Source organism: Podarcis erhardii (genome assembly GCF_964252035.2).
Source record: "Podarcis erhardii genome assembly, chromosome: 12".
Taxonomy (NCBI): Eukaryota; Metazoa; Chordata; class Lepidosauria; order Squamata; family Lacertidae; genus Podarcis; species Podarcis erhardii.
The window spans coordinates 45205193-45218163 of NC_138513.1; the positions used below are offsets into that span (position 1 = coordinate 45205193).

The 12971-nt window shown below is 45.4% G+C and overlaps 1 protein-coding gene across 2 annotated transcripts; it reads left to right on the forward strand.

Moving 5' to 3' along the window:
- Positions 1 to 765: 765 nt before the first annotated feature.
- On the forward strand, positions 766 to 12693 carry LOC309326223 (uncharacterized protein). 2 transcript variants are annotated; one of them, XM_081834766.1, is made up of 6 exons: positions 766 to 865; positions 3555 to 3701; positions 5761 to 7632; positions 8296 to 8421; positions 10908 to 11027; positions 12446 to 12693. In XM_081834766.1, the coding sequence occupies exons 1-6, from the start codon at positions 781 to 783 to the stop codon at positions 12481 to 12483; spliced, it is 2388 nt and encodes a 795-aa protein (XP_081690892.1). In that variant the 5' UTR covers positions 766 to 780; the 3' UTR covers positions 12484 to 12693. The 2 variants fall into 2 exon arrangements, with proteins under 2 accessions (XP_081690892.1, XP_081690893.1); XM_081834767.1 differs by lacking the exon at positions 766 to 865 and adding an exon at positions 1763 to 1859.
- Positions 12694 to 12971: the final 278 nt, after the last annotated feature.

Here is a 12971-nt window from a genome sequence, read left to right on the forward strand (position 1 = left end):
AGGAAAATGAGAGTACCCCTACGCATTTTTTCAGGGGAAAAAGCACTGAATTTACATAGCTGTTTTCTCCTACTCTGAAGTAAGTCCCATCCATTCAATGAATGAGTCTTCCTCTCTGAGGTAAGTAGCCAGAGGATTACAGCCCTGGCCATTTATTTTACCTTCTTAGCTGACTGCAGGTACTGGTGGAAAGCTATGCTCCAGAAAACTCCCCATGTTAACCACGCTTGCTGCTGCTTCCTGTTTGTGCATTGCCATAATTCACACCGGCACAATAAAGTGTCCCACCTTGGGACAGTGAGCAGCAAATTGTGTGGTGCAAGTGCATGTGCATCATGCTTTGAATGCATTCCATGCACGCTGCTGTGCCACTGAGATACAGTTTGCATCTCTCTCTTGAGAGCCAGTGTGGTGTAGTGGTTAAGAGCAGTGGACTCGTAATCACTTCCCTGCTCCTCCACATGCAGCTGCTTGGTGACCTTGGGCCAGTCACACTTCTCTGAAGTCTCTCAGCCCCACTCACCTCACAGAGTGTTTGTTGTGGGGGAGGAAGGGAAAGGAGAATGTTAGCCGCTTTGAGACTCCTTCGGATAGTGATAAAGCGGGATATCAAATCCAAACTTTTCTTCTTGTTGTCCTTCAGGGGAAAGAAACAGGCCATTTTGGAGGTGGTATTGAGCCAGACAGCAAGATGTGTTTCAGTCTCTCTGTTGCCTACATGGAACTTTGCATTCTGTTAAGTCAGTATTTACCCTATTTTACCCTAGGCTCTCTCACCAGATGAGGACTAGTGAAACAATCAACATCTTAGGCAGGCAGACTGAATTGGAGGCATGGTGTAGGACACCAGATCCCCAACAGCAGAGTGAGAATCCTTTCCATGAAGTAAAGTCTGTACATGCACAGGGGAACTTTTGACACTAGGTCATTGAAACTTCATTTTCCCCCCAGGGGGCTTTGCACATGCTCAGAGGCACTCAGTCCAAAGCGGTAGAACTTTTTAGGGTGAATGGGGTCAGGCATTCTGTTGGAAAGCTGCCTTAATGACCCTAGCGGGGTGGCAAATATATCCCACGATCTTTTCTTGTCATTTACTTGCAACTGTAACTTCGTTAGGTAAGGGGTCCCAGGCTGGTTCTGTTAGCCTGACCCTATGCAGAGTAAGGGAGACATGAGAGTGAGTTTACTGGATGCAGAGTGGCACTAAGTATTTGCAGGATCAAAGTGCAAATGAAATGCAGTGGTTACTGGCCTTACTGTGTCTCTACCTTGGCAATAAGCCTGAACTTTATAGGTTGAGGGTGAGTGAATGCATGCAGCCATTGTTGTTGTTTAGGCGTGTCCGACTCTTTGTGACCCCATGGACCAGAGCACGCCAGGCACTCCTGTCTTCTACTGCCTCCCGCAGTTTGGTCATACTCATGCTGGTAGCTTCGAGAACACTGTCCAACCATCTCGTCCTCTGTCGTCCCCTTCTCCTTGTGCCCTTTCCCAACATCAGGGTCTTTTCCAGGGAGTCTTCTCTTCTCATGAGGTGGCCAAAGTATTGGAGCCTCAGCTTCAGGATCTGTCTTTCCAGTGAGCACTCAGGGCTGATTTCCTTCAGAATGGAGAGGTTTGATCTTCTTGCAGTCCATGGGACTCTCAAGAGTCTCCTCCAGCAACATAATTCAAAAGCATCCATTCTTCGGCAATCAGCCTTCTTTATGGTCCAGCTCTCACTTCCATACATCACTACTGGGAAAACCATAGCTATAACTTTAAGCAGCCATACCTTATGCAAAGTAAAGTGTGCATCAGCCCATTGAAATTAATCAACTTAGATGCACTCAAATTTGCACAGGACCAGACTGTTAGCTGTAAGTCTCCTGTTGCTTTAAAGAAAGGGCCTCAATTAGCTACAGGTGTGGTGTGCTGAGGAAGGGCTTGTGCTTAAGAGAGAGGAGAGAGGTGTTAGCAATTAGTTCTTTGCTGGGCTGTCTTCGGATGCAGCAGCAGCATGGATACCTGGTTTGGGGCCAAATACAGGAAGGGCAGGAATGACTTGGCTTCGTAGAGCTTGCATTTAAGGAGTAAAAAGCAATTGGAAGGTGGGGATTCTTGGTTTATAGAAAGGTGTAGAAAGATGGTGAGAGCTTTAGTGGAGGCTTGGAAGAGGCTGGCCTGTTGTTGAAAGAATTCTCTGTATTGTTGGACTGTCTGGGTTTCAGAAGAGGTTTGTAGGCTTTTTGTTACCTTTGAATAAGTGTATTTCTCTTCCTGTCGTGCTTTTTATATGTTTATAAACTTACAGCCCCTTTCTAAAAATACAAAACTATAGTTTGGCAGTCACTGCTAAAGTTTTGTGTATGTGTTAAATCCTAGTAATAATGCTGACTACAGCAATAATGAATACTTGAGGGGTAATGGGAGATTTATTGTCTTTGCCTAGGAGGAAAGAAGAGAACTTTGACTGTAATGAATTGAGACGGGTGTGTTCACTGTAATAGCCTTCTGCCATTTTAGAAATAGATGTATTTCTGATTAGTCATTAAGCAAGCTGGGTCAACATTGTGCCCTGTATACTTTGAAATTGGTCCTACTGAAATTTTGAAATTGAAGAGACTCAGTTCTGAGTAACCTTGCACAGGAGTGAGCTATAATGTATCTGTGGGATGTGAAATGTATTTTTTCAAAGTTATATGCATTTTCCATTTCTGCTATTGTATTTAAGCAGTGGCCATAGTCTCTGCTAATACTTATGGTTTCTCTACAACAGTTTGCACAAAATAGTCAGCTTTGAGTGGAAAAGGTGATGATTAAAGTAGGAGAAAGCGTATTTGCTTGTATGTTTGTGTAACCAAATAGAGCACTTATGGCATAAGATTCACAGAGAGCAATGAGGCTTAAGGACATGGTTTCACAAAAATCTGTTTGTCTGGAAGACTTTTCCAATAATAAATAATAGAGTTCTCTGAACATTGCAGGGATCAGTCAGGCTGAAGTTGTTTTTATCCTAAATGCATGAATGGCTTTAAGGTCACAAGGGAGCCTGTTGAATGGTCAATACCCACCTGTCCCATAAAGCCCCCTTAAGGCTCTCTACTTTAAAGGGGCTTTCCCCAAAAATGTGGGGGGAAAGAACAGGGGAATGATATCTAGATGAATGGGTATCAAGCCCATGCCCCCCCAGCCTTACTTGCCACTTTCCCTCTGCTTCTCTTTAATTTTATTTATTTATTCATTCATACATACATACCCCACCCATTTGGCTGGGCTTCCCCAGCTATTTATATTGCATACAAGGCAGCCGGTTGCACTGCAGAACAGAGTGCTGGTGGACCCCAGCCACTCATCAACTTAAGTTCTCCAGATAACATAGAAATTAACATTTGTTTCCTGTTCCTTGAGCCCTGCCAGAGTCCTTTAAATGCGTAACAGAACCACCATTCCATGGGGAGTGTTGAATCTGTTTCATCCCCAGAAAACCCAGGCCGTCCACAAACTTAACAAAGGTGGTGTGTGTGGTTTTTGTCTCTGTGTGTTTTTTAAAGTGCTGCTTTTCTGTTTCCCAGCCTACAAAATGAAAGCTTCCTCGGAAAACGGACCCTATTCCACAAACCAAAGGCCCTTTTTTTACGCACAACCGACGGCACAGCAACCTTTCCCTAATCCATGGTTCCTTGGCCCAATGTACAACCCGTACGGCATCCCTACAGCAGGTAAGGCTGAGGAAGAGGTACAGGTTGGGCCACGGATGAAATAAGAATTGAATCCATTTATGTAGCATTGGTCTTGCAGTTCATATTCAGGTTTGGATTTAATGTTGGTATTTCCCTAGTCCAGCCTTGGCCAACCTGGTGCTCTGCCAGTCAGAACTGAATAGTGTTGTAGTACAAACCACCTGGAGGGCATAAAGTTGGCGAAGGCAGTTCTAGTTTGTTTTTTAACTGGCTATCTGTGATATAACAGAGAATTCTACAGAGACCTTCATGATTGCAGCAATTACAACTGTGGTTTTGCCATGTTGGGGTGCTCCCTTCCTGGCAGGAATCCTCTGTGCACCAGAGGAATTGCAATGGGTAAAGCTCTCAGTAACAAGCAATAGTGATGGAAAACGCTTCACCTACTGAACTTCTGCATGTTGTCCTGTAAGAAGAAGAAAAAGAAAACCCTAAAGCAATTTTTATCATAGCCATTATTTTAATACTTCATTACTCAAGTTGCTTTATTTCAATAAACTTTATCTCACTTTTGCTTTGAACCTACCTGGCAACAGTGTGAGGCTCTAAGCTAGAGAATGCCGCCCCTGACCCTAAAAAGGTTGATCCTTTGGCGGGGGGGGGGGCAATAAGAGCACCCCTGAGCTAAAGGAATCCCCTTCAGAGCTAGACATTTGAACAGACCAGATTTCCTCAACCTCGACCCTCCAGATGTTTTTGAGACTACAATTCCCATCATCCCTGACCACTGCTCCTGCTAACTAGGGATCATGGGAGTTGTAGGCCCAAAACATCTGGAGGGCTGAGGTTGAGAAAGCCTGGAACAGACGATAAGAAGCTTACTCCAGGTGAACTAGAGAAATCAAATGGTGGTCTCTTCACCATCTCATTTGTCTATCCAGAGCCAACAAACAGTTGGTGTAAATAACTACCCGCAAGCTCATCTTGGGAACATGCCCAAGATTAATGGTTGCCTCAGTGGGAGAGAAGCTAGCCCCTTGCCTTATGGTCTCTAGGCAAGTCTAAGCCTCCAAAAGGCTAAACCTGAAAAGTATGTGACTCTTCAGTTTGTAACCTCAAGGAGCATCTCCACCTCCATCGTTCTGCCCGGGCACTGAGGTCGCTCGCTGCGAGAAGCCAAGTTACAGGGAACCAGGCAGGGGGCCTTCTCGGTAGTGGCACCCGCCCTGTGGAACGCCCTCCCACCAGATGTCAAAGAGAAAAACAACTACCAGACTTTTAGAAGACATCTGAAGGCAGCCCTGTTTAGGGAAGCTTTTAATGTTTAATAGGTTATTGTATTTTAGTGTTTTGTTGGAAGCCGCCCAGAGTGGCTGGGGAAACCCAGCCAAATGGGCGGGGTATAAATAATAAATTATTATTATTATTATTATTATTATTATTATTATTATTATTATTATTTATTACAGCTCAGCAGAGTGATCCAATCCACTGGAGGTGATGGGTCATCCCCAAATGCCCCTGAGCGTGCCAGGATGGCTGTGATGTAAATGCAGTTGTGTAAATATAGGACAGGACAGGGCTTCCTTCCATACCATGCTGGTCTGTTGTCTGCTGCTGTTTACCCCTGACAGCCAGGCATTTATCAAGTTTTGAGTGCTGCCCCTTTGGCAGCCGACGTCTGCAAGGTCCCCAAGGTCCCTGCAAGGGTGGGGGAAAGTGGGGCAGAGCACATGGGACAGTTCACCCCAGATGGTTCCAAATACAGGGCTCTTCCCCGCATGATGGGGTTGCTTGTGCTACCCTGTTCTTGATTCCCCCAACTGCTGTATTCAGTGCACATTGCAGCAGAAATCAAGAACACCGATTTCTTCACATGATGCCAAGGAGGAGCAGAAGCAACCTGAAGAGGTTGCTTTGGTAATGATAGATGCAACCTTTTTTCATCCTTGAACATCACAGAGGGATTTCAATTAACTTTTGCTGATCAAAAGTAGGTCTTGTTAAAGATCTGAATGTCTTCTGTGAAATAATGAATCTTAAGGTTGTTTGGGCAAAACTTACATTGGTGGAAAATGCATGCTTATATTCTTTTTAGGTTTAAGAAGTGGGAATCCGTATTTCCCCTTTTACTCCGTTCCTCTTCAAGAGTATCCTGGATATCTTATTCCACAGCACCCCATGCAGATGAGAGTTAACAGGAGACCCTATTTCAATGGTCCTCCGCCCTCATCACCCATGTTTTTCCAAGCCACACGCTTCAGGCACTATAATCCCGGCAAGCGAACAGAGACCAAAGAAACTCAGACTGACCCTAGGCAGGCTGAAAGTAAACCGAAAAAACATCAGGATCATGGTATAGAAGTGAGAGACTCTGAAATGGGGAACGTGGCCTGTGTCTCATCTGGTCTTGGTAAAGATGCTGATATCTCTTTGGAAAAGCCAGAGAGGGCTGTATCTCCTCTGATTGCAGAGAGAGACTTTGCCAAGGGCTCTGCAGGTTCTTTACAGTTCCGAAGCCTTCCCCCATCAGGGTACGCTTTTGAGAAAGAGGAAGTGAGAATAGAGTATGGGAACAGTGGGGGTCCCGCCATTCAACTATGGAAGTCCTTCAAAGAAACAATTCCTCTTTATGACGTGGTGAAGAAACCAGTGCCGGAGAATGTGATGCAAAGGGATATGTTTGCTATGAGTTCCTGCGAAGGCGTTGCATATGGGCCTCGTGAACAGACTGAACTGGTGCCGAGCATTTCTTACCCAGAGGAGCAAGAGGCTGTTGAAGATGTGCAAGAGACGGAGCCTCAATATAAATCGAAGCTGGATTTGGAAAAACAAGGAGCTACTACTCATGGGCCAAAGTCTCCTCTAGACGAAGCCAGAACAGTGCTGCTGGCTGAACAGAACAGACCCGACCAGTTAGGTGCGAGGCAAGAGGCTTTGATGTCGAAAAGATCTGGCTTGAAGAGGTTCGGTGGTTCCAGAGCTCCTCATGATGTGTCCAATCTGGTTCGGCAAAGGGAACTGTTTCCGTCTGGCATGGAGATAATGAATGATTCCTATTTCCCTCGCAAGTTGAATGAAAACAATGATGCGAGTGATGAACACGTGCCAACTTCAGAAAAAAGCATGTGGTGTGACGAGTCAGAGAAATACATTCCTCCTGAGGGCTGGTTAGCTTGCTTAAACAGCATGGATTCCAACTCAAATTACAATCCACATTTCTCCCGAAGGAAACGTCCGAGTGTACTTAGTTTTACCTCCGATGAGATGTCTTCTGGAGATGAAGACTCGTCGATGGACGATGCACCTCTGTCATACTTTGCTTCTGACTACATGCTTCAGAATATGTATACCTTTAAGAAAAGCGTTGAAGGTTTGGAGATAGATAAAATAAAAAGTGGAGGCTCCCTCAATGAAGATGAGGAAGTGGTGGGGATGGAACAGGCCAATACCAACTGCAGCCAGAACTTGAAGGGCAGTTCACGGGTCAAGATCAAAGAGGTTTCCAGTCCAAGTGGCAAGCTGGGTGCTCTCCCCAGGACTTCCAGTAAAAGGCATCTCCAGTCTCTCAAGAAGAAAGCTACTAAGAGTTTGTCTCCATCAGAAGCAGATGAGTCTGAAGAATACTGGGTAAAGGAACCAGAAGAGGAGGAGGAAGAGGGGGAAGAGGAGGAGGAGGACAACGACGACTACTTGAATCAAAGAGGCTCCAGAAGAACCTTGACCCCCACCAGAAGTTGCCCTTACAGGCAGACTGGCCAGCAAGTGATCTGGAGAGTACCAAAAAATGCTGTGCCGGCACACCTCCTTAGTTGGCCTGTGCAAGATAAAATGAAGACGGCAACTAAACTGAAGAAGGATCAAGAACAAGTTGAGGATCTCTTCGGCGACTACAGCTTCTGGCTGCAGAGGCCTACGTCCCAGCAACTAGAAGTGCTTGAGGCACGAAGAAATTCACAAAAGAGTTCAGGTAAATAGCAAACACACAAGTGGCATTTCTGCATGTTGGGACAATGCAGTATTCATTTTCTCACACACTATGGGCATTGCCAGTTTGGAAGGAGGGCAGGAACCGAAGCTTTAAAGTACCTTTTAATAGACTGGTGTATGTGGGATCCACATTCTTCTAGTCCCAATGTATATTTAGTACGTTTATACATACCGTATTTTTTGCTCTATAAGACTCACTTTTTCCCTCCTAAAAAGTAAGGGGAAATGTGTGTGCATCTTATGGAGCGAATGCAGGCTGCACAACTATCCCAGAAGCCAGAACAGGAAGAGGGGTCGCTGCTTTTGCTGTGCAGCAATCCCTCTTGTTGTTCTGGCTTCTGAGATTCAGAATATTCAGATCTTTGTACATGTGATTGTGATCCTGCTCTGCAGTTAAATCAATGCATGAAGTGGGTGGGGGGAAACAGTAAGATGGTGATACTTGAAGGTTGAAATGTCTTGGCCCAGGACCCTAGAAAACGAGGTCGGTGGTAGAATTCAGTTCAATAAGGCTTTCTGGATTAAATGATCTTGAATGCTTGTTGGGAGGGGGGCGCTGGCAAGGTGGGTGGAGAGCATTAAGGCTAGTGTAATAGCAGGAAACACAATGACTGATTGGATTCTTCTTCCTTATCTTGCCCAGGAAGGCTACAGAAGGAAGGTGGGAGGACTGCATCTGCTGAATACTGGGTGAAAAGTGGAGCTAGGCCCAAATTTGCTAGCCTTGTACATGGTGACCACTTCCCCGTAATCAGAAGCAGAGAGAGAGGTATGGCATTGTCTATATAAATGTTTTACGAAAGTGCAGCTGTTAAACATTAGGCACAAAGTACTTTCTTCTGTCCTTGTAGCGATTCATCTAAACTTGGTTGTTATCTCTGTTACGGCCCAAAGAAGGGGAAAAAACACATTGTCAACAATTTTAATAGGGAGAAATGTAAAGTAATGCACTTGGGCAAAAAAATGAGAGGCACAAATACAAGGTGGGTGACACCTGGCTTGAGAGCAGTACATGTGAAAAGGATCTAGGAGTCTTGGTTGACCACAAACTTGACATGAGCCAACAGTGTGACGCGGCAGCTAAAAAAGCCAATGCAATTCTGGGCTGCATCAATAGGAGTATAGCATCTAGATCAAGGGAAGTAATAGTGCCACTGTATTCTGCTCTGGTCAGACCTCACCTGGAGTACTGTGTCCAGTTCTGGGCACCACAGTTCAAGAAGGACACTGACAAACTGGAACGTGTCCAGAGGAGGGCAACCAAAATGGTCAAAGGCCTGGAAACGATGACTTATGAGGAACGGCTAAGGGAGCTGGGCATGTTTAGCCTGGAGAAGAGGAGGTTAAGGGGTGATATGATAGCCGTGTTCAAATATATAAAAGGATGTCACATAGAGGAGGGAGAAAGGTTGTTTTCTGCTGCTCCAGAGAAGCGGACACGGAGCAATGGATCCAAACTACAAGAAAGAAGATTCCACCTAAACATTAGGAAGAACTTCCTGACAGTAAGAGCTGTTCGACAGTGGAATTTGCTGCCAAGGTGTGTGGTGGAGTCTCCTTCTTTGGAGGTCTTTAAGCAGAGGCTTGACAACCATATGTCAGGAGTGCTCTGATGGTGTTTCCTGCTTGGCAGGGGGTTGGACTCGATGGCCCTTGTGGTCTCTTCCAACTCTATGATTCTATGATAACACGACAGCTTGAATGCACACACAAAGCAAGTAGAGGCAAAGCTGGATTTGGCACAGATAATGTAGACTTGGTATGCAGCTGCAGGGCTCAAGTCAATGTATCTAATACAACACACGTATTTGCAAATATGCAATATGATGCACATGATTCCCCTGGTCCTGAATAGGGTAACTGTGCCCCTGAAGGACCAGGTGCGCAGCCAGGGAGTCATTCTGGACTCACAGCTGTCCATGAAAGCGCAGGTCAATTCTGTGTCCAGGGCAGCTGTTTATCAGCTCCATCTGGTACGCAGGCTGAGACCCTACCTGCCCGCGGACTGTCTCGCCAGAGTGGTGCATGCTCTAGTTATCTCCTGCTTGGATTACTGCAATGCACTCTACGTGGGGCTACCTTTGAAGGTGACTACAACTAATCCAGAGTGTGGCAGCTAGACTGGTGACTGGGAGCGGCCGCCAAGACCATATAACACCGGTCTTGAAAGACCTACACTGGCTCCTAATACGTTTCCAAGCACAATTCAAAGTATTGGTGCTGACCTTTAAATCCCTAAACGGCCTCGGTCCAGTATACCTGAAGGAGATTCTCCACCTCCATCGTTCTGCCCAGACACTGAGGTCCAGCTCCAAGGGCCTTCTGGTGGTTCCCTCGCTGCGAGAAGCCAAGCTACAGGGAACCAAGCAGAGGGCCTTCTCGGTAGTGGCACTCGCCCTGTGGAACGCCCTCCCACCAGATGTCAAAGAGAAAAATAACTACCAAACTTTTAGAAGACATCTGAAGGCAGCCCTGCTTAGGGAAGCTTTTAATGTTTAACAAGTTATTGTATTTCGATGTTCTGTTGGAAGCCACCCAGAGTGGCTGGGGAAACCCTACCAGATGGGCGGGGTATAAATAATTTTATTATTATTATTATTATTAATAATAATTTTCATTGACCTTTTAATGTATCCCGAGGGCCAATCTACACAAGGCAAGAGTTCATAGGGTTGTAGAGTTGGAAGGGACCCCCAAGGCGCATCTAGTCCAGCCCCCTTCCAATGCAGGAATCCCAGCTAGAGCATCCATGGCAGATGGCCATCCAATCTCTGCTTAAAAACCTCCAAGGAAGGAGAGCCCACAACCTCCCAAGGGATACCATCCCACTGTGAAACAGCTCTTAATGTCAGAAAATTCTTCCTGATGTTTAGTCATAATCTCTTGTAACTTGAAGCCATTGGTTCGAGTCCTACCCTCCAGAGCAGGAGAGAAAGTTGCCCGTGTTGCTCCAAATGAGATTAATCCACACCATTCTCCATAGCTGTCCATGAAACTATTAACAGTATAAGCCCAGCTTTATAGCATAATCAGTCATTCATCAGTGGAGGCAATAAACAGCTCTCTGGTCTAAACTGGGTTAATAAAACTGGCATTATTTAAAGCGTTTTCATATTCCCTTCAACCAAACAGCAGATGATACATCTGTGATAAGACTTCATAGAAAAGGGAGAGGGGTTGGGAGGGAGAAAGGGGTTGCGGAAGCAAACTCTGGAATATTTTGGATGAAGAAATATTTGTTCCCTTTTTCTTCAGGTGACTTGCTTCTAGGCATGCCAAAGAGAAAAGCACAGAAGCCTCCACATAAGCGTAGAGACACAAGACATGACATAGAAATTGAAGAATGGCAGAAGCCCAAAGCCACCCAACACAAGGGTAGGTTTATTAAGTCTAACCTAAGACTTAGTCCAGCGGTCTTCAGAGTGTAGGTGCCAGAATAGATTCTCAGAAGAAATTGCTGGTCAGTAGACACGGGTGGCGCTGTGGGTTAAACCACAGAGCCTAGGACTTGCCGATCAGAAGGTTGGTGGTTCGAATCTCCATGAAGGGGTGAGCTCCCGTTGCTTGGTCCCTGCTCCTGCCCACCTAGCAGTTCTAAAGCGCGTCAAAGTGCAAGTAGATAAATAGGTACCACTCCGGCGGGAAGGTAAACAGCGTTTCCGTGCGCTGCTCTGGTTCGCCAAAGCAGCTTAGTCATGCTGGCCACATGACGCGGAAGCTGTACACCGGCTCCCTCGGCCAATAAAGCGAGATGTGTGCCGCAACCCTAGAGTCGGCCACGAGTGGACCTAATGGTCAGGGGTCCCTTTACCTTTACTTTAGAACTGGAAAACTTAATTATGAGAACTTCACTGTGAATCTGTGCATGGGATGCTCCTAGGAAGTCGGATTTGAAACACAGGTCTGGGGAAATATGAAAGGGCACATGAATCTGAATCTTCAGGTGTTTTTCTATAGTGATTTGGCTTATCTCTGATGATAAGAGAGGCCACAGACACTTTCCGAGTTGCAAATGCAAGCCATCTGATGTTATAATCTCTACAGCGTGGATATCTGAAATACCAGCCCTGCTTTGTAGGATGTAGAAGAGATGAACAACCTGATTTCAGGTGTTGGCTATGGTGACTTTTTATACTCAGCTTGCTATAGCTTTGCCTGTATTCTGACTCCCCAAGCTGGAAAGGTATTTTGTGCATTGGGAAGGGCCCATTGCCTTGTGCTTAAGATACCTTGTTCAATCCTTGGCAGCTGCTGGTAGGGCAGGGAGTATTCTCTGCCCGAAGTCCTGCACAGCTGCTGCAAGTTAGATGGACCAAATCAGTCATGGCATGGTATAAGGCAGCTTCTCGTGCAAACTCACCTTATTTTTGCTGCATTTTACCCTGTTGCCTGCTAAATTGCACCTATTATGTATGCAATGAGTTTGTAGCTGCAAGAATGAGTGAGACGCAAGTATCTGTTGTGCCACAATACTGGCTGTCTTGTGGGGCTTAGCACTGAGTTAACACTTAAGACTTGGGGACAAGTCAAACGTTTAGAAAGTGTGTGGTGCACACAGGTGAGCTCTTGAGAATAGATTTTTTTAGGAGTCCTGCAAGCTTCCCCAAACAGGTATTGCTTTCTCGACACTCCTGCACATGACCCATGTTTAGGCTCTGCCTCATCTAAGGTTTGCAGGTGAATCTCGGACAACTCCTTTAGTAGGTCAGTGTCCATCAAAATGTGATTGGATAAAAAGAGAGCCTGCAGCAGAGTCCCTTAATAATTAGCCTTCTTTAATATCATTTGTGCAGGACGTGGAACAAGGAGATCTCTCTATAAAAGAAGATAATCATAACCGAACTGTAAACCCCAGATATCATTCGGATGAGTCCTATTTAATGGTTGCAAGTGGCTCGGCAAGGTTAAAGTTGCACTGTAAAGGTTTCTGAGCACACGTCTGACAAAATGTATAAAAAAATGAACACCAAAACAAAGGCACTTGGTTTTGTAAATAACACAACTGATATTTAACCAAAATAAAAGTTTAAAATTGCACTAATGGGATGTCTTCGGAATATTAATTGTAGCGCCTCAAACATTTACTTGAAGTGGCAAACTTTGAAGCAAGTAAGTTTTCTGTTTGGAAACTGCAACTTAGTTTGAGAAACTTTCATTTAGGGTTGAATGAAGTTCCATTTTCAGAAGAACTCTGTTGGATGTTATTCACTCGATCAAGCATTGTGAAATCCAGGGACAGCAAGAGTTGTTTCAATTTTTGTGGCCCAAACGCTCCTGTTGCCCTCTCATTGTTACCTGGTTTTCATTGGCACATATCTT